The sequence below is a fragment of the Drosophila gunungcola genome, unplaced genomic scaffold, assembly GCF_025200985.1.
Source record: "Drosophila gunungcola strain Sukarami unplaced genomic scaffold, Dgunungcola_SK_2 000070F, whole genome shotgun sequence".
Lineage (NCBI taxonomy): Eukaryota > Metazoa > Arthropoda > Insecta > Diptera > Drosophilidae > Drosophila > Drosophila gunungcola.
In genome coordinates, this window is record NW_026453233.1 from 318,562 (window position 1) to 340,974 (window position 22,413).

The 22,413-nt window shown below is 36.9% G+C and overlaps 2 protein-coding genes across 9 annotated transcripts in view; one reads left to right on the forward strand and one right to left on the reverse strand.

Annotated features, from left to right (window-relative positions):
- Window positions 1-22,413, reverse strand: part of LOC128264426 (uncharacterized protein CG43867) — a 115,648-nt gene that overhangs the window by 83,408 nt on the left and 9,827 nt on the right. For 7 of the 8 annotated variants that reach the window (XM_052999872.1, XM_052999873.1, XM_052999880.1 and 4 more), the window contains exons 3-5: window positions 13,593-13,982; window positions 12,576-13,066; window positions 12,258-12,350 (exon numbers count right to left, since the gene is read on the reverse strand). In XM_052999872.1, the coding sequence (XP_052855832.1) occupies window positions 12,258-12,350; window positions 12,576-13,066; window positions 13,593-13,971 (963 nt within the window). In that variant the 5' untranslated portion in view covers window positions 13,972-13,982. Of the gene's footprint in view, window positions 1-12,257; window positions 12,351-12,575; window positions 13,067-13,592; window positions 13,983-22,413 lie in introns of those variants that run through there. The other variant, XM_052999875.1, reaches the window with a different exon arrangement.
- On the forward strand, window positions 14,342-15,112 carry LOC128264435 (protein giant). The gene is made up of 2 exons (XM_052999893.1): window positions 14,342-14,479; window positions 14,570-15,112. Exon 2 carries the CDS (start codon window positions 14,573-14,575, stop codon window positions 15,029-15,031), a length of 459 nt encoding a protein of 152 aa, XP_052855853.1. The 5' UTR covers window positions 14,342-14,479; window positions 14,570-14,572; the 3' UTR covers window positions 15,032-15,112.

A 22,413-nucleotide genomic window follows, 5' to 3' on the forward strand; every position in this document is an offset into this window, starting at 1 on the left:
AGCAGATTTTCCCAGTATTCCTCAATGCGAGGATTTTCTCGTCTCTGCTGGTGTGGTGTGTTCGTTGACTCGGCCCTGCTGATTGCTCCTGCCTTCGAAGACCACCTACTCCTGCTCCTGCCTCCCATCCTGTAACATTCTTTCCTGCTCTGATTGTGTACATTAAAGCCAAAGCCAAAGCCAACGCCAACACAAAAACACACACAAACAAAAAAAAAGGGAGAAGAGGCAAAAACGTTCGCTTAACCTTAAAGCGGCCAAGAAAACCAAGTTGGCCACATGTTTTGGTCGCCTGCGAATTTTAATGACTACCAACGGTAAGGGAACTGCACGGCTTTGCCTTTACCACTGCCCCTCGGATTTTTCCCCCGCAACTCCAGTACTCCTTCTCGTTGTTCACGGTTCGCGTTGCCAAACATGTTTGCATTTGAATTTTAAATTAAACGTCGTCGTCGTCGTCAGCGAGCGATGATGATGACGACAACATGTCAACATCAAACCAAAGAAGGAGGCGCGCCCCCTCATCATATGGGTCGACTGGGAGGAAAATAGGATGGGAGGGCATTAGTTGTGCTATTGATTTTCGGCTGACCTTTTTTCGCGATTGGAGGGGAACACAGATTGCGAAATGCGGCAGGGCGCCAATTAAGAGAAAAAGCGTCTTGTCAGGATCGAGGAATTTGGAAACGGGATCAGCGTCACTCTTTTTGGCAGTCAGCCTTTTAATTGGGCCAACCTTTAAGGCAGATTTTGTATTTTTGGTGCTTAGTATTTATATTCCGTTTAAGAAACTGATACAACAATAAAAAAAGAATACCCCTCGAAAATCCCTGCCTAATTTAAAACACTGAAATGATTTTGATTTAGTTAATTTGTTGTCAATCTCAATTTGTTTGTAATTTAAATTTAATATACAAATTTTTTAATCGCACAATTAAGTTTAACACAAAATTAATTCTACATATTTAACGAACCACAAAATATGTAATTTGCGATCCCTTAAATCAAATCTTTATGCGTATTGCTTTCTAATCTGAATTTCAATGAGCAATTATAGTTGAAATAAACATATTTTCAACCGCTAATATAATTGCTCAAAATAAATATTTGGCCAACCAATTTAAAAAATGTAAGCTGCTGATATCGTAAGCCTTTGTAAATTCAGGAATTTTGATCTTGTTTAAAAAAACACTTTTCCCCCGGTTTGCTGTCAATTTGCGAAACGTCCTGGCAGGTGGCAAAAACGCACATGCAGAGAAACACACACAATAGCCGGACTCCAATTGAATGCAAAAATATTTTGCGTTTAGGCTAAATTTTCCCATTTACTTTTGTGGCTCGAACTCGGCAGGAGGCCAACTTGTTGAGCAATTAAGCCAGAACGCTTTACATGTCAGACCCGGAAACCTCGATAGATTTATGCAAACTGAACGGTTCATAAGGACACAAAAATGCAAGGACACAGCGAGGACACGACATCCATTGCCGGGAAAAGTCGAGAATAAGGGACTTCACGCTGCGAAAAGACGCAATGGAAAATAAATATTGGTGTACAAGTGCAAAGGAAAAGAGTAGACGATGAGAGAAGCAGGATTAATATGTGGGTTTCCTTTAAAAGCTAAAGCAAGCTAAAATATATATTTATATAATAAGCTTTAACATATAAGCAACACTAATATTATAATATATTGTTATACCCTTGCAGAGGGTATTATAATTTCAGTCAGAAGTTTGCAACGCAGTGAAGGAGACGTTTCCGACCCTATAAAGTATATATATTCTTGATCAGCATCACTAGGAGAGTCGATCTAGCCATGTCCGTCTGTCCGTCTGTCCGTCTGTCCGTCCGTTTATATGCAAACTAGTCTCTCAGTTTTAAAGCTATCTGCATGAAACTTTCCCAAAAGTTGTCTTTCTATTGCAGGTAGTATATAAGTCGGAACGAGCCGGATCGGACGACTATAGCATATAGCTCCCATAGGAACAATCGGAAAAATAAATGAAAAAAAATTATAACTTTGCTGTTTTTTAATTTTTTGTTTAGTTCTTCGACATATAGTAATGGTAAAATATTTCCGATTTACGGTTTAAATTTCATCAAAATCGGACGACTATAGCATATAGCTCCCATAGGAACAATCGGAAAAATAAATGAAAAAAAATTATAACTTTGCTGTTTTTTAATTTTTTGTTTAGTTCTTCGAGATATAGTAATGGTTTAATATTTCAGAATTACGGTTTCAATTTCATCAAAATCGGACGACTATAGCATATAGCTCCCATAGGAACAATCGGAAAAATAAATGAAAAAAATTATAACTTTTCTGTTTTTTAATTTTTTGTTTAGTTCTTCGACATATAGCAATGTTTAATTATTTCAGAATTATGGTATAAATTTTATCAAAATCGGACGTCTATAGCATATAGCTCCCATAGAAATAATAAAAATATATAAAATAACTATCTAATAATTGAGCTGCAAATAATCATAGTTTCAATGTTTTTTTTTAGCACATACTCAAGTAAATCATAATTTAAATGTTTTCAAAAGTATTTAATTAATGCAATAGCTGCAAGGGTATATGAACTTCGGCTTGCCGAAGTTTGCTTTCCTTCTTGTTTTTTTTTAAATTAACTGCCATAGGTCGCTGGTTCATCAGGCTCAAAGGACCAAATGTAGGTAAGTTCAGTTTATAAGTTGAGCAAGCAAATATATGTTAAAATAGAAAGTGTTAATATATAAGCAACACAAGTGTTCAGTTGTTTTATTTGCCATAAAACGCTGTTTCATCCGGCGCGAAGGACCAATTGTAAAGACGGCCAATAAAACACATGAGTTTTTAATGGCCATGAAGAACCTTTTCATTTTTAAGCTCAAAAATCAAATAAATAAAGCTGTTACTCAAATACAAAGAACTATAGTGCTTCACCGAAATGGATTTAGAAAAAAGTCCACATAACAGACTAATGCGATAAGTGATGCGAATGACCCATCACTCAATTGAGTGCGGAACGACATCCGCGACACCTTTTAAATTACCCCCTCAGTTGCGGGCGATTGTTTGGCTTTCATCACATACTCTGGACACACCCCAAAGGAAATATGCTGCCCCGTAACTTCACCCAAATGCACACCCATGCTGGCATTGTTAAGTGAATGTTTGTCGTTTGTTTTCAAGGGAAAGCGGAGAGAGGTATATGAGGGGAGTAAACTTCTGTTATTGTTGACCCAAGCCCAACAACTGTGAACAACAGAAATAACTGAGGGAAGCTACTGCAGCCACTGGCTAATACCCTTTTTAATCCCATGCACATAAATATATATTTTATTGCCCTCTCACACCTATTCAGCGCTTTTGGCAAAGGCTTTTTATCCCTCCGATTCCATTGGACACGGCTCCAAATGTGTTTGTTGTGTGGGACAGGGATCCCGTATATCCGATAGCATATATTGGCAAAGACTTGAATATCGTTTAAAGTGTAAATATTAAAAAAAAACTAGTTTTAAACGGTATTCAATGGATATAAGAAATTAGTCCCTAAAAAGTACCAAAATATGGTCCTAAATATGAATATAAGAACAATTAAATATTTTTTTCTCACACAACCAAATCATTGATTACGCCATTGATCACTTGAGTATCTTATTTTTATTATTCTCCTCGAACAAGGCATTTTTGCCATCCCTAGAGTGAAAAATATGTTCGTTTTCCTCGCTTTTATACCACGTTTTCCATACCCTTTGTTGATGACTTTAGCCGGATCCTTTTTAAGGCAAGTCTTTCTTTCGTTTCGCTTTACCATTCCGCAATCCGCTTAAAATAATTTTTTGGCATTACTTGGAGTGTTTCACTCCATTTGTTATGAATGTGCCAGTGTGTGTGTGCATGTAAGCCAGAGTTATACATTACAACATTAAAAGGCTTAAATAATACATGGTCAAAGCCGCTTAACGCACATCTTTGATACAGTTTTTCATGCTCCTTCAAATAGGATCCTCAAAATGTTATAAACCAAATAATAAAAAATTAATAAAACGAAAAGATAATAATAATGCTAATCGACAACGAATGATATGTACAGGGTTTTTATTTCAGGAAAATCCATTATACGCAAAAGTTTATATTGCCTTAACAGCTAAAACGTTAACGTAAGAATCTATAAAACGACCATCGTTAAAAATAATGAAGTTATTTCTTTTTCCAAGTATAATTCAGAGAAATACTGGTTTTAATGATGACATATTGTCAGGTTTTAATCAATCAAAACTCTTCGATTTTTTATTTTTGTTTTAATCACTGAAGAGCAAAATTCCTTTTATTCAAAGTTTTTCATTTTATAGTGATTATTTATTATATTAATCTTTGCACCATTAAGATGCTCATAATTATGTTTATAAGGGGTAGGTCAATATCCAAGCCAAATGTCTTTATCTTCACTTCGTCCTTCGTCCTTGCTGGTCCTCTCCTTTACTATTTTTCCATAATTTATGCGCTTTTTCCCCCTCTCATTTTGTATTGTCCATCTGCTCGCCGTGCTCGTGTCCCACATTTAAATTCTGCCTCCTTTAATTCATTTTTGTTTGTCAACAGTATAAGCCAACTTTTCCCCCTCTGACCACACTTATTTTCAGTTGCTCAACATAAAAAGCTTGGCAAATACTTATAAAATGTATGTATAAAATGTTTTATATAAAAATACAAAAAAGAGACCTACCCAAAAAAGAAAAGAAAATAAAGAAAATGCTGGAAAAAATTGTTGAGCTGAAATATTTATTTGATTTTCTGAGCTCCCCCCTTCATCCTTACTCTTTTTTGTATTGTTTTCGCCCAAAGGTTTGCTTGCTAAATTCTTTGTTGCTGCTGGCTGAGTATGAGTTTTACATTTTGTTTATGTATATTACAAAGAGAAAAACACACTATTTGTTACATAATAAAAAATAAATTCTATGTTTAATTTTCAATTTGAATTTTAGACATTTGTTTGACTAATATTTTATTCATTAATAATATTTTAGTTTTATAAACCAAACAAAAGTTTAGTGAAATGAACATTTATTCTAATGTTTATTTCACTAAACATTCGTATGGTAATTTAATCATAGACTTTAAAATATGTATGTAATGTATTTATTCAAAATTCATCAGAAAATAAGAATAAAGGCATATATTTATTTGTATAAAAAAAAGCTCTTATATATTGTATGAACACTTAATAAAGTTTTAGCATAAAAAAATTAAAACAATTTTAAAGTTCCGTTTTAGGCAAAATTGATCCAAATTTCTTTCAGTGCTCCAAAATTCTCAATTGTTGTTCTTGTGCCGATTTTTTCCGGCTTGCATTTCTATGTTGCCTATTTATATGGGCGAGCTTCAAATTAGGTTTCCCTGCGGAACCCGAAAAATAAACTTAGCAAAACTGGAATTCCTAGAGATTTGAACGAACGGCTTTGACAAGAATTTTAAGCCCCCATTCGTATAGTTTCCATCTTCATTTGGCAGCACATAACATATTTTTCTGCATATTTAAACAAAGCAAAAAGGACCCCAACTATAGAGTCCTCTGTAGTCGTCTGTAATCTTAGCGGCAATGAGAGCGTATGAGGCATTGTCACGCATAATTAAAATTAAATGCGCTTTTGGGAATAATTCAAATGAATAAACGAGCGTGGCCAACATGTGTGCTGCATACACAAAATGAGTTTGTCGCGACAGAGTTTCTGTTCTCCATAACCTCCAGCTACCCGAAAAAAGCAAAAAGCGAGAAAAAAGATTGCCTTAAACAGGGAAAAACTTTTTAGAAAAGCGTTCGTTCTCTTGTGCGTTTTCCTGGTCCATTGTGGCGACTACGAGTACGAGTACGAGTACGCCCCATTCAAGTAGTGGGCGTGGCCAGGACAAAGAGAAGTTCTGGAGAGGAACGCTTCATTTATTATGCGACTGATGGCCATTAATTTTGCAGGCCATCGTCGTCGGTTTCCATTTCTTCTTGCATGGTTTCTCCAAAAAGAAAAAAGAAAAAAACCAAAAATATTAAGGGCCTACCCACATGCGTGTGTCCACCAAAAAACACAATTTGAATCTCCATAGCACATGAAAAACATGGAGGAGAAAAGCCATTGAAATTATTCACATCGCTCACATCAGCAAAGCCGCATTTTTTATGTGTTCACTAATTATAGAGACATGGCCAAAAAAGGGTAGGGCGAAGGATTCCTCTTCTAATTGCTCAAATAGTTGGACCAACTTCCGCCCTTTCCAGCCTTTGGGCATTTCTCCATCGCATCGCATCGCATCGATGCCCAATTTATGCCTCGGCACGAAGTTGTCAAAAATTTTAATTAAACACGAAGGCAAAGGCATTCAAAGGGTTGGCAGGATAAGAACCAGGGGTCCAAACTCTTGTCACCGATTCACAAAAGTTCTGTAATTAAAAGTATTCACTAGATTTCAATAGCACTGCAAAATTCACTATCAATGGCAGGTTTAATTATATGCATAACTGGACCAAATTTTCATGAAATCGTGTTTCTTTATGAAAATAGTCATGGATGTCTATTTTTATACCCTTGCAGAGGGTATTATAATTTCAGTCAGAAGTTTGCAACGCAGTGAAGGAGACATCTCCGACCCTATAAAGTATATATATTTTTGATCAGCCTCACTAGGAGAGTCGATCTAGCCATGTCCGTCTGTCCGTCTGTCCGTCCGTTTCTACGCAAACTAGTCTCTCAGTTTTAAAGCTATCTGCATGAAACTTTCCCAAAAGTTGTCTTTCTATTGCAGGTAGTATATAAGTCGGATCGAGCCGGATCGGACGACTATAGCATATAGCTCCCATAGGAACAATCATAAAAATAAATAAAAAAATTTTATCTTTGCTGTTTTTTAATTTTTTTTTAGTTCTTCGAGATATATAAAAATGGTTAATTATTTCAGAATTACGGTTTAAAGCATATAGCTCCCATGGGAACAATCGTATAGCTGCCATAGGAACTATCAAAATTATGCTGCAAATCATAATATCTTCAATATTTTTAAACATACACATACACATTTTAACGTTTTCAAGAGTATTTAGTTTTTGAAATAGCTGCAAGGGTATATGAACTTCGGCTTGCCGAAGTTTGCTTCCTTTCTTGTTTATCATTAAAATGCTCTCTTTAGTAATAATTGACCATTGATAAATGATAATAAATAAATAGTCAAATCACAAATAAAGCTTTAATTAAAATAAACATTAGCAGTTAATTAACGAAATGTTTGCTAAATACTTCAACAATTTCAGTTTAATGATTGCCGCTAAGCACTCTTATCGATTAATTATTAAAATCATTGGCATTTACTTTTTGCACCCACACACACACATTCGGTAACATTTTCAATTTCCCGGCAACAAAAAAATTGAAAAGCCTATGCAAATGGCATGAAAAGAACGACATTCGTTTGTTCCCATGTCCCGGTTTTCCCCTTACTTTTATATTATGAGTGGAAACACATACACTCAAAAAAAAGGATTAATATAAAAGTCTCCTTCCGCATATGCTCAGTGGCACTCGTCACTACTTGGACTGCTTACTACATATTGATCTTACAATGAAAAACGAAATATAAAAGTCTCCTTCCGCATATTTTCAGTGCATATGCAACTGCAATTGAAACTGAAACTGGAATATTTGCCGGATGTTTCATTGTGCCCAGGAAGTGCCACCATCCTGACAGATGCCACCACCCATTTGCAAAAGTGTGTGTTCGTATGTGTGAGGTACGCATTTCATCTTTGTGAGGAGAGGGAACGCTCCATATTAATCGACAATGGGAACCAACTTTTGTCAGCGATTCCCTTTTGCGACAACTTTATAAAAACAGGGTTTATTGACTTTACCATGGAGTTTGCTTCAAATAAACATATTTTTAACTTTTTGTGAATAAGTTATAAGTAATATATTTACAATTTTTTTTACCAAAATATTTTTTTGATTTTAAATATTCTAAAGAAATGATTTAGATATTTACAAGTAATTTCTGTGGTACTTTTAAACACACTAAAAACAATTACAATTTTGTAAGAAATCTAGTTTAGCATTTAATTCTTATTGTTTTAATTATATAATTCGGTACTATTACAACTTATCCAATAACTCAGTGTATTATCATCTTCGATCTGTGCACTTATGGCTGTCTTCTTTTTGGGATTTTGCGTTTTGCAACCAAAATTGAAATGGATGACAAGGCGGCCGGTCATTTGCCTCTAAGCGCTGCTTTCAACGCGTTAACGCGCTTCGCAAACACGCAGAAAATGGGGGCTTTAACTAAGGGGATGGAAGAGTTGAAATGGGGGCGTGGCAGCTTATGGCAGATGGCGGCACTCTTATGTGGCCACTTTTGGCGTTGCTGTGTTTGCCGTTTGACGGCCATCCAATGTCCAATGTGCAATGTGCAATCATGGCCAGCGGGTCACGCAGATTTATGGCCATTTTCCCAGTAGAGGCAGAGGGCAGAGTAGGCCGGAAATTGGCAAACAAAAATTGCATAGCCAAGTAAGCAGCAAATGTCATCAAAGCGGAGGTGGGTATAGGGCACTTAATGCGACAAAGTGCTTCAGAAGGTCTTTTCCAAATGAAGTCTGGACTTGGACATACATAACCAAAATAAAATTGTAGGAATAATTTAGCATATATATATATATATATATATAACTTAAAAATGGGGAAATATATGAACACTTCATAAACTTTATAAGCGAATACTAATATTTTTGACATTAGCATATACAGCGTCGGTAATAAAAATATTTTAAGCTTATGGTAATATTTTACTATAAACTAAATGGGGTACATATAAAATCCAAATTTGTCAGAGGTTTAAATATTTAAAAATATTTTTTACAAATATTGACAACAAACAAATTGGATAATTTATTAGTTTAAAAAAAATAGGTCAGATATTACAAATATTTCAGCACAATGTGCAGATGATCGCGGTTTTTGTTTATTTTCTTACATTTGTTTGAAACTATTTACCACAGTTCTTTAAAAAGAGAATTTTATAGAATTATTAACCGTTTTAATTGTCATTAAACAACTAAAACAATAGTTTGGTAACTCTAATCATAAAGATTTGTTAAAGCAAAAGTTGTCTTATGCCTTAAAGGTATATTGTCGAGCACTTTTCATTGTCCCACTACTAAATGACCGCAGCTGAAATTTATTTTACAAATATATCTCAGTTTGTCATATGAATATAATTAAGCATATGAATTTTAATTTGTTTTATCAGTTTTTATAAGAAAGAAATATTTTTGACAGATTTGCATTGCCAGATTGTCTCTGATTTAATTTCGATTTATAACCATCATAGCAGTAAAGTTCGAATTTTAGCTTTTTTAAACCCTTCTAATTTTTTGGCATTCATTTTTAAAATAAAGATGATTTAATTCAAACATAGCACTTGATAGTTTAGCATTTATCTCTCTTGTTGCCTTGGAAACAAATTTGGCAAGCAGCGACTTCAATCTGGGCCCTTTAGTGTTCCCTTTCTTCGGTGGTAAATTTATTTGCCAATATTTGTTAAGCTGAAATTTGGCAACAGTGGCACTTGGCCCAGACCCTTGTTGGCCTTTCACTCCGATCCATTTGTTTACTTCTGCACTTCTGCTCTGCCGCTTGTTGTTGTTCTCGGATGGCTTTGGTAATAAACTTGAATTTTATTGTCCAACAAGAATGTTGCAATATGCTTGGCCATAATTTCAACGTTCTGCACATTGTTGCCAAAGCCAAAAGACCTCACACACACACACACACACACACTCTCCATTCCCGTTTTTATTCCCCTGTCCAGCCGAAAATGTTGTGGTTTGAGCTTAACGTCTCTTCTGATTGCTCTTGTCCTTGTTTCTTTGGCTGGCTTTTCTTTTCCTGGCTTTTCTTTCGAAAGGCGACGACTTTTAACTTTTACATTATGCAACCGACAAAGAGAAATAATATGTGCTGCAGATACCAAAACCCCGAAACTAAAACTACATTTTTGCTTCACTGAAAAATTAGCATTTTATGAGGTCGCAAAAGCTTACAATTTATGACTTTTTTCTTACCGAAATGCGGAAGAAAGTTTAGTTTGCCAATCAATGATATTGTTTATATTTGAGATAAAACACCAATTCAAAACGATTATCGTTATAATAGATATACAATTAAAAAACTACGAAATTAAAGAAAGATTTTTTCTGAAACTAATTTGACTTGTATTTTGATTGCAGATTTTGGGGCACAAAACCCAACAAAACCAAAAGTTAAAAAAAATGTGGTTTTCGATCACTTTGCGATGCCTTTTTATCGATTTTTATAGATTTAAAATATTCCACCTTAATTTCCAAAACCAAGACAAGTACCCTAAAGACAAGTCCAAAAATTTAAATGAGAGAAAATGTGCTTGACAGAATTAAACTAAAAACTTTTGGAATTTACCTTTTTGAAATAATATTTCAATTGGCACATCATTTTCTGCACTCCAGAAAGAGAAACTTTCCAGTTGCGTTTTCTTCCTGCCAAATGAAGCGAAAGGGCAAAATGTATAAAGATTATTGCATATTAAAGGCGCTCGCTTTGGCATTTTTGATGGGCGGAAGTGGATGGAGATGGGAATGGGAATAGGAATGCAAGTGAGTTGTGTCCAGACGATTTCAAGTTTAGTGCAACTAATTTAAAATTTATGATGCACTTGAATTGCAGCTGGCAAAAAGTTGAAAAGTCAACTATAGTAAACTGGTGGAAAGACGGAGAATGGGTGCCAAAAACTCATACGACAAAGGCAAAATGCGGAATGGGAAATTGGAAATGGCAAATGCATAAAACAGAAATGAAATATTCATTGCATACTTTTAGCCATCGAGTTATGGATTTTTGTTATTATTTTTTTTTTTTACTTTTTCATTATTTTTTTTGTACTATTTTTTGTTGACTTTGCACTGCTGGTTTGACTGCTCGGAAATTGGCAATTAAATATTGAAAAAGTCGAGCATAATAATTTTAATTTTTCGCTGCCCATTGAAGCACTACACATAAAAGATTGGTTAGTGTTTTAATTGGAAAGTTTATTGATTTGTTTTTAGTCATTTATTTAGTTGTTTATTTGCTGAATAAATTTATCAAGTTTAAACAAGAAATGGCAAGTCGATGTTTGTTTACCCTGGAAGTTATAACAAAAATTTAATGTTCTATAAAAATATATGTCGATTTATTTGTTGATCATTTCATGCAGCTATATGACATAGATGTTCAATTTTCTAATATTTCTTATCAAATATAGACTGTATTTCAGTCTATGTTTAAAATAAAAGAAGTTATCATTTGTTTTCTTAATAACATTTTTGATTGTTCCCATGGCAGCTTTATGCTATGACTCATCTACCATCTGCCATCGAAAGAAGACTTTAAGGTTAGTTTTAACCAGGTGTTGAGCATTTTATCATACTTTGGTTTTTGTTTAATGATAGTATTGTACTTATTAAATAAGTATTTATTAAGGCAATGAAACCTAACCAATTTGACCTTGAAAGTAAACCGCTGATTTAAACAGGTTTGTAGTGTTCAACCTTTAACCCCACAGTGCCCACCCCAAAAGTCAGTGGGCTAGAGCTATTCATGCATTATTCATGGAACAAAAATCATTGAAGTAAAATGAATTTGTGTCAGGCCCAGATGAAAGCAATACCAGAGAACCCTCTGGGGAAGTTTTTTTGTGGGGGGAAGGGAGCATGGGGGGTTATAGTTCACATTTGACTAATACATAATTCATATAGTTTTTACATTAGGCGGGCGCCTTTTGGCCAGATGCCTAATGACTTAATTAGGCTAATAATGAGCAAGGGCCACGAGATGATTTTCGCTCTCGTTTTCCACAGCCACATGTGTCAGCCGAAATAGCTGCACTATCTCTGTGGAAAATGGGTGGAAAATGTCCTGGCCACTCGATGGAAACTCGAGTGTTTGTGTGTGTGTGTGTCTGTGTGTGTTTGGTTGTCGTAAAAATGTTTCAACCGTGGCTCTCATAAATCATAATTAAGCACAAGACGTGGGGGAATCACCACCCTCCTGAGTAATTAATGTTCGTGTGTCTGTGTTGCTTTTTAGTTAAGGTAATAAACTTAACTCATTTAAGCTAATCATCAGACATCCCCCAGCGACCCACTTTTGGGTGTTGTTGTCTGGACCTCCGATATCCTTGCTGCACCTTGCTAATGCTAGCTATTTCACTCACCTTTTCGCGCAGCATATCGCGTATACGACCCGCCTGATTCTTTGACCGATGCAGCTCCAGTTGCAACTCCAGACATCGTTCCTGCCAATTTATCTGCAGGTTAAAAAAGAAAAAAAAGGTCAAAAGGAAGTTAAAAGAGGGTTGACCCTGAGTTGAATGTGATTAAAATGTTCTTTAACTGCTGCTTGGGAACGATTCTTATATTCAAAATTAAGAATATTTATTTTTTAATTGGGTAGCTGATTAACGCGGTAGATCAGCATTATGTTGTTGAAATAAAGGTTGTTATTCCAATTGATTTCATCCTGGCAAACTCACCTCCGGCAGTGCCTTTCCGTAGTTATTGACCTGGTGGACGTCCAGGTGCTCGGTGAGCGTTGAGAAGTGCGGCCATGGAGCATCCGGTGCATCCAGAGCCGCCAGCACGGGATTCACATTGGTACTTGCATCCCTTGGAGGAGGATCCCTCGTCTGTTGTTGTTGTTGTTGTTGTTGTTGTTCCGCCTTCATCGCCTGATTGGGCTTGGCCGGAATGGGCGGTGGGCGTGGCACATGGCGGGGCAACAGCCTCGGACTGTTCGGCGTGGATGCAGTGACGCCAGTTGTTGCGCCTGATCCTGATCCCCCTCCTCCGGTGGTAAAACGACCTTGATTCAGCGGTATTTGGCCACTGAAAGATGTGGCCCTTTTGGCCAAAAGTGGTGATCCCTGTAGCGATTGTGAGCCCGATAGACAGCCGCCACGCCCCCCGCCCAACTGGGTGGGCAGCGAGGGCGGTTGGCTGTGCTGCTGCAGGTGGTGTAGCTGCACTGATAAAAATAAATGGAATGTTACAAATAAATACCAGGCTATTTGATCAAAAATTTAATACTTCATATTTAAATTGAAAATAAAAGCATAGTATTAAATACAGCAAAGGTTAAATTGCGTGTTTATATATCAAAATATTTGACTTATTGTATATTGCAAGTATTATTTCTAAAAAGGGCTCTATTTATTTTAATATGGCTTACATTTAAATTATTGATACTACACTGATAACAAAATTGAATAGTAAAAAAAAAGTGGACTATTGAATTCAAAATTGTATGTAAATATAATGTTTAAATTTAATATAAAATCGTAATATTAAATACATTGCAAATTAAATTGCATGATTTAATACTAAAATACTTCAGTTAAAGTGATTATTTGATTTTAAACGCATTTTATTTAATATAAATTTTAAAAAATACTTCCACTTTGATAATAACTAAAATCGGCAATTAAAAAAAATCTAATAGAAAAATCTTTAAATTGAGTAGGAAATACTTGGATTCGCTACGTTTTTTTTACCAGTGTGGTGGTGGTGCTGCTGCTGCTGATGGTAGTGGTACAAATGTGATGGAAAGGTGTGCAGGTAGCCACTGCTGGCGCCATCTTGCGGCCTTAGGAAATAATTGTGGGCGTGGCTGTAGTATTGCAGTGTATTTAGGGGGCTGGCCACGCCCAAAGAAGGCGTGGCCCGCCCAGAAGTCGAAGCCGAGGCACTGGCCGATGGCGATGGCGATGAGGATGCGGATCTCCTCCGTTGCTCCGCAGTTGCCGGCTGCTGCGGCTGTGATTGCGGATGCGGATGCAGTTGCTCCTGGGAACGCAGGTGCTGCTGCTGCTGGAGATTGGTAAGCGTATCGAAGATTTGCGATAGGCGACCCAAAGGCACTTCGTCAGACATTGACGCGGTAGCTACAAAATACAAAAAACCAACATTTTATAAGTTTATAAAAATATAGAAAACACAGAGACGAGCACACCTTTAAAATCTAAAATCAAAAAAAATGTTCCATCGTCGCGTTTTGAGATAAGAGAGTAGTGACGATTGTATCTTGAACATCAACAATTTTAAAAAATCCCTTGCGGCGTTTCCATTTCCTTAGATGATAAGAAAGCAGTGACGAATGAGCGTCAAAATCTCAAGTTAACAAAATGTTACCTTGTGGCATTTTGAATAAAATTACAATTTTCAACGGTTTGTGATAAGGTCGTCGAATATAAACATATATCGAATAAAATCTAGCTCACTAAGACCCATCCCAAAAGGGTACAAAAAATCACAGCGAAAGTTTTTTTAAGGATCTAGTGTGCTGGGTGTCGGATTGTCAAAGGTCGTAGCCTGGGTTAGGCCCAGACGTTCAGTTGTGCCTGAGACTCTGCCTTGCACGAACAAACTTTTGGAAATTTACGTGAGTTTTTTAAATTTTTTCCTAGTTTTTTTTTTGGGAAATATTTTGATTTCAATTTTTATCCAACTATGAACTTTAATAATCCCCCAGAGGATGGCAAATCCCAAGTCGAGCGGTGGCAATAAATGCAAGGGCAAAGGTCAATGCAATCGGCAGCAGCAGCCGCAGTCGCAGCAGACGCAACAGCCGCAACAGCAGCTGGTGGACTCTTCGCAGCTAACACCTACGCCTGTGGCCGCTACTGGATTGGAACCGCCCACCGTCACGCCCTTAGCCTCGCGTCCTTCGGAGGACACTTTGGCCTTGGCGGCCGCCGTCGCCGCCTCGATTCCAGGCGCCCCCCTTGCTCGACCCATTCCCGATCGCCGCCCCTCCACGCCGTCGGTGGTGACCCCGACCAGCAACAACAACAACAGCTCGGTGGTGGAGACACCACCATCCACAGCCGAAAATCTGGCCACCTCGCGAACTGCTTCAGCGGCAGCAGCAGCAGCTGCCCCCTCGGAACACAGACGCGGCATCTTCCAACGGCTCTTCGGCTGGAGCTCTTGAGGGATTTACGTCCTGGCTAAACCAAATCCGATCCGAAATACCACACAATTTGGTCTAAAATGTATCATACAAAATTATTTTTTAGCCGATAAATAAAAATAAAAAATAAATAAAAAAAATAATTTTTCAAATTTTTTAAGAGGCTCCGATGGGTCAGTAAAATATAATTCTATATACTAAGCTGTTTAGCCAATCATCATTTTTTTTATTTATTTATATAATTATAATTTATGTTACCTTTTAAAAGTTTCTTGTTTGAATCAGCTGTCTAAAGACTTAAAACTAAAGACATTTAAATACAAAATGTAAAATTCACAAATATTTCTGTCCGTTCCAAACGCTGCACAAATAATGGTGGGCAATGCATCAAAACGCCAATTTGGCAATCGGTTTGTGCATTACCAGATCCCAGTCAACATTTACACCTTTATCTACGTGCCCAAGCGAGGAAATCAATGCGAGCAGACGGAAAAGCGATGGAGCATAACGAGAACAAGTGACACCAGTCCGCCAGTGGACGACTGACTTTCCCAGTGGAAAATGGACAATGGACAGTGGACAGTAGCTAGAAAACTGAAGAGCTAGAGAGCTACATACACCAACAGGTGCGCGAATCTGGGGCATCAATTGCCACTACGTGTGCGCAATGCTTAATCAACGGACAGGACAGGAAGTGGCGCAAAATGCTGGCCAAGAAGAGTCGAAAAGGAAAAGGGCAGTTGGAAAATTGAATATGCCACTAAATTATAGACAGCAGACTTGACATTCTGGGGACACTTTCAACTTTTGTGGTCCACTAGAACTACTGGCTGATGGCATTTTCAGCTTTTCCAGCTTTTCCTCTCTGAGCATTTCTTTGCTGTGAATTTTTGTGGCTGGCTAAAAGCCATCAGCTGCAAAGTCTCCGGTCCAAAAACTAAAGTCCAATTCCATAGCTGCAACTCCTTCGCCAATTCAGTTCTCTGGAGTTGTGGCTGCGGTCGAGGGGACCCCCAAACCAGACCCATTCATAAGAATTATATTCGAATTTTGTGCAGAGCAGAGCACTCTTCTTCTTCTCTTCTGTATGAAGTACTTTACATGTGTGTGTGTGTGTGTGCTTGCACTCACATCATTTTGCAAATTTTGATTTAATTCGAGTTGATTGAAATTCAAATTCAGTTTTTGATTTGACAAAATGTGTCCTGCGTCCTGGTCTCCTGCACTTCAGGCCCCTTTAAGGGTCAAACTACTCCTTTGTGCTCTCGATTTGAAGTGCACTTTACAGCAAATTGTTTCTAATTTGTTTGGGCTTGTGTGAAAATTGGCAACAGTGCTCGTCGAGGCTTTTCCGGAACTTTACGCTTGAAAGGAGCCGGATAGGTTCACAAACCACTTGATTAGCCAGTGAAATTCAACAACAGCGCATTGCATTTCACAATGGCGCATTTTTTGGGTGCATCCAAGTGAATTTTCCAAGACAGAATGCTTTTAAAGTCTGGTCAGACTGGCAGGAAAATTCACAACAATGGTCTTGTGTTTAAAAAAAATAAAAACAAATGTTATAGTTAATTTCTTTTATAAGTATTTGAATATTAAGAAAATGGCTTGCACATTTTATAATCTTTTAAAAAGTTTACAACAATTTTAAGTCAACTCTTCAACACCTAATGCCTTTACAACATTGCTCTGAAAACTACCAAAAATGGTTTCTAACACATAATTGCCTTTAAAAAATCAAATTATATCTTTTATTTAGTTTTCTTTATAGATATTCGATTTTTTAGTTGTTTGCAGATTTAATAATAATTTTAAAAATTCAAAAACTTTGGCCACACTGCAAAGTTATCACTGCAATCAAATAAGAAGAATAAAGGCCCCAATTTCAACCGCATTTGCCGTGTGCGTGACTGTACCTCATAATGGCACCGGTAGTTTCTCAGGTTTAACGAACTCATTACATGGCATTAGTTTGGAAACTAAAGTTCGGTCAGGTTGGCAGGCCTGAAAGTCATAAGCGTAAGCGGCTTAGCAGAGCTTGCTTTGCATAAGCATATGGTAACTGTATATGGTGACTGGTAACTTGGTTGTGAATATCTTTGTTTACCACTCGGCTTAATACGAACTTGGTCAATACATGAACAGGAAACGGAAATGAATATAGAAGGGGAAGGGGAAGAGGACCGAGGGATGCCTTAGACTGCAACTCAGATACAGTTGAACAACTGCCGGATACCGCCGACACTCTGCCTCAACTTAGGGTTAACTTATCTTGGCTAAGTGCAGTATTGCAGCTTCGCCTCGAAGCGAAAAGGGGATTTCCGGGGGGTTAGATCCAAATCCAACTGCATTGTCTTGTGTTTGCTCTTTGCTTGGCTCCCTAATGGTGGAATGTTCTAGTAGAGGAAACCGAATATAAGAATGGCGACATGAAATGGAAAACTCACTCAAATAGTTGGCAAAACTTGTTCACAGCTCCAATGAAGAGCAGCAGCAGAGCTGCCAACCAAAAAAAAAAATACAAAAAGGGCGGACACAAAGACAGAGCGAAGCAAAACAAATTTCTAAAAACCCCAGACGACAGTTAAGCTCCCTTTCTTGGGGTTTTTCCCCTACTGCATTTCCGGTTCCTCTGCAGTTTTCCAGTTTCAGTTTCAGTTGTCACTCGGAGCTTTGGCAAATATTAGACAATGTATTTATATATTATCAGCCGTGCAAGGGAAAATCTTTTACGAATATGCTGGCGAGATCGCAATGGACTAGCCGGCTATCTTCAGTCTTGAACAATTGTTGCGTTCAATTTGGCTGTTGTTTCTCCCAAAGAAGTCTTTTAGTAAAGAGACTAAGAATATACCTAGTGCTTCTATTTGAAAACTTTCTAGTTTATAGTTCAAGAATAGGTATAATGGAATAAATAAACTTGTTGTAATTAAAAAATTAAACAATATATCCTTAAAATATTTTATTTTGCCCTTTAGGCATAGTGCTTAACTACCTTTCTGTTAATAAAAGCTTTAAATAACTGACTCATGGTGAGAAAATTATGTGCAAAGTTCCGTAAAATATCAACTAAATTTGATCAAAAATTTTCCACCAGACACCGCCCCGTTGCAACCTGCAGAATGTAAAGTTGTAAAATTAATACAACATAAAATTTCAAACAAACCCGCACACATCCATTGGATCCCAAATAATTTTCCAGCATGACAACATACCTTCTATACACCCCCTCTTTGTTGTGGCACTTGAAAAATTTAATAAACGCTGCAGCATCGTTCGCATGCCAATAATTTTACATCACTTCTGCAACTCGGCAACCCTCTTTACACCCCCGTCCACCGTGATATGCGTCGTCAATTTGAAAAACATTGTCAATGCATGTGGGTAAAAGCGAGCGGAGAACGGACTGTTGGTGTGAGATAACTACTAAGCGTCATATTAACAACATTGTAACATGCAAGGCGAGGAGGATAGCCAGACATAGTAGCCCCATCACACCCAACACCCCAATTTACTTCCCTTAACTCCCCTGCTGCTCATTTGTGAGTATAAGTATTTTTCCCACTTTTCACTATGTATGAATTTATATGTTTTATTCTTTTATATTTTAGAAGAGGGTGTTACTATTTCGATCCAAGTTCTACGACTGAAACCAGCATTTATATACTCTGCTTAAATTCCACGTTTTTTAGTCTACTTTGGTCACACTGTTCTTATTGCAATGTGTCTATATGTGTCTATAGTGTCTGAGCATGCATTTATTCGATTCTAGCTAAAATCAGTTTTTATATGCTCTACTTTCATTTTCAAATGATCACACTTCGAGTGTTTTACTACGAACTTTTGGTCACTCAGCCTTTGTTTTAGAAAAGGTATATACTATAACCATCCAAGTTATGCATTTATCCATTCTGACTTAAGCCAGGGTATTAACCACTTCGACACCTTTACTCCTGCTTCTTCCTTTTTTATAACCACTCCCGCATGTATTTTTTACTTTGCTTTCTTTTCGCTCTTTCATTCAACTATTTTTCACTCAATTCCAACGAAAAATTTATAATAAATGCCCGCGCACATGTGATGTCGCGCATTTTAATTGGTCTCCGCCACAATAACTCCAAAGGGGGGTCTAAAAGAGGGGTCTACAGAACCCAGACAAACTGTGCAGCTGTAAGCCCAGTCCACACACCATGGGCCATACTACACTATACCCACATATATGCAATATATGTTGTGTACTACTGGCAAGAAGTGTGAGTCTTGGGGGCCTTAACTCTTGGGTGCGTCGGTCGTCTTTTCGCCTCTTTTTGTTTTTTGTTGTCTGCGGTTTCTCCTTGCAAAACGGTTGTCAGTCTGTAGTTGTTGTTTATGCTAGTTGGTAAGCACTTGTAAAGGGGGTTCCGGGGGTCAGGGTGCCCCTCCATGACCTACGTGACAGGCAAAGAGACTTACAACAAAGCACCGACTTGCGACTAACGACTTGGGGTCTAGATCAACTGGCTATATCCCTACACATACGTATGTTTGTACAGTGGCGGTCAAAACATTAGTAGTTTTTTAGCTTGTGGAAATAGCCATCAAAAATAGTTTGGGACCAAATTCTGAAAAACTATTTTTATATATTGGTGAGGCTTAAACTATACACTTAATTGGTTACAGATAAAAACTAATTTAACAGGGTTAATTATTTGAAATTAGTTTTTAAATAGATCGGATAACAAAATTGATTTAATTGAAATAAATGAGAAGATATATATACAGTGCTATTTTTATGACCACAACTATGGATTTACAATGTATATGCCATGTCCCAACAAATGGCAAGGGTGCTATATGCTTTTAAATAGCTATCCGCATAATGCATGCCAATTGCCATTCGATTGCATTTCGTGGGGTCTCAAATGAGGGAACGAAAATGCAAATAATGATCAGGAACCAGATCTTGAAGGGGAATAAGGTAAAAACATATTGGAAAGCTAGCATAGCTAATGTTTTATTTTTATTATTTTCTAAAATGATTTATAATTTCAATAAATAAATTAAAAAGAAAATATTCTAAATATATTTTTTGGTTTTTTAATAAGACTCATAGTTTTATCTGAATGCTTTCAAATAAATAGTATTTAAAACATCCAATTGGAAGTACCAATTGTTACTTAGCCAATTTAGGGAAAACTGCAGCAAAATTTCAAATTAACTTTAGGAAACTTTAAGCAAACCAAACTATAACTCTGGGCTATTTTACCACTCAAGCTCCCAAAGTGCGGCTCCCAAACAAACCGTTAACTGTTGGACAAACTCTTAACCAGATAGTGGCCATCAAGACAGACAAAAACAATCCCGCCAACTATAAAAACAACCGAATAAAAATAGCAGCAAAAAAAAAGCGGGAAAAATAAGCAAAAAACAAAACCGGTTCGCCACCCGCTTTAAAACTTCCACCAAAACAACAAGAACAACAACATGTTGCTTCTAATGAGACCACAACAACAACAACAATAACAACAACAACCAGCAAACAAAAGTGTCAAAAAATAAGCAGCTAATTAAGAGGCATGACCGTTGGCTATTTTAGAGACCCCAACAATAAGAATCAGAATCAGAAGCAAAAGCAGCAAAAGCAGCAAACCCAAGCACCACCACTTCGACCTTCGCTTGGACCAGTTTTTTTTCTCGGTGTGTTTGTGTTCCAAAAAGGGGGAGGAACAACCTGAAAATCTAGACACATTTTATGGAGCGGGTGTCGACTGCAATTACTTGGCCAAAAAAAAAGAAATATTTGAAAATACTTTGGGTGAACGAAGAGCTCTGTACTCTGAAATACTCAGTTTGGAAAAGACGAAAAGAAACGGTCACTGAACTCTATATAAATTTATATTCCAATATATTTTAAAATAACAAAATTGGTTTTATTATGTAAAATATTAAAATAAAAATTCAAACAAAATCTGTTAGTCTGGGTTATTGCCTGGAGCGGTTTTTTGCAACATTTTATTTAAATAATTTTTAATTAATTAATTAGTTTTTTTTCGTTGTAGGGCGAGAACAATAAATGGTAACCCTTTCACCATAATAAGAATATAACTTTCAGACAGTCATTAGTGACCGCGGAAAGAGTGTAAAAACGACGAAAACGAGGAAAACTCAGCAAGATTAAGATCTAAGTCCGACTCAGGTGCTCGGTAATTCCCTTGCACACACATCACTGACCTACATTCACCTGAGTTCGCTTGAGTTTGGCTTTAGTTTCCATGTACTCGGGTTGTTCAGACTCAGAGGTTTCCACGACCGTTTCCACAGCATTTTGAGAGCCGCAAAGTTACGAGTGTTTGACAATTGGCTTCTGTAAGTGTGTGTGTTTGTGTGTGTGTGTGTGTGTGTGTGTGTGTGGGGGGGTGTTACAATATTTATGATTCGCAATCGCTTTAATTAAATTTGCAAGGGTTAAAGAGGAGGCAGAGTAGCGAAGGGAGTGCCAACACAGTTGACTTTACGACTTGCATTTAATTAAAGCCAATTACCATTGAAACTGACTATGAATTTTGAAAGTAGACAATGAAAAAAAGGAACGAAGGAATTTAGATTAAAGTGCAGAAGTCGCTAATGTGCAAAAAGCAGCTGAATTTAAGTGAACTGAAAAAAGTATTTAACATATAAGAGACTAGCTTTAGAACTCAATAGCATCTTCAAAATTTATTGGTCTGTCATATCACTAGAGTTACCAAAAGTCAATAGCCTTAATTTCTAACAATAATTACTTTGTTCAACAATGATAAATCGACAATATTACCTAATTGAAATTGGAATATCTGAGGAACACTGAGTTCTTATAATAACCCATAACCCCCATTACCCAATCAATACTTCAGAAATCACTGCAATCTTCAATTACAACCAATTGGAATCGATTTAGCTAATCGTAAACCCCACTTTCCACTCCCTCAATTTATTTACTTTTAATGACAGCCCATACAATGATGTGTCACAAAGTGAAGTTATCTTAATTAAAATGCAGCAACAACAGACATGAACAATAAGTGTTATTTATGCCAAGTAACTATAAATAAACAACAAGATATGAAAAATCAGACGAAGACTTTGACTCCAACTTTAAATGCAGTGCTTTTTTCCCCTTTATTTTCAACATTAATAAACAAAACGAGACGCATGCTTATGAATAAAAAATATACAAAGAGGTATGTGGAAAAGGAAAAAGGAAGGAGGGAGAAGGGAACAGGGAACAGGGAGACGATAAAATGACCAAGACGGACAGCAAAATAAAGACAAAAGAAAGTCCATACAATAAATGGTAATAAAAACAACAACTGTGACAACTGCGCACAGCAAACGGCAACAAACAAGGGGAAAATGCAATAATAACAAAAACAAAAACAGTTGAAAAA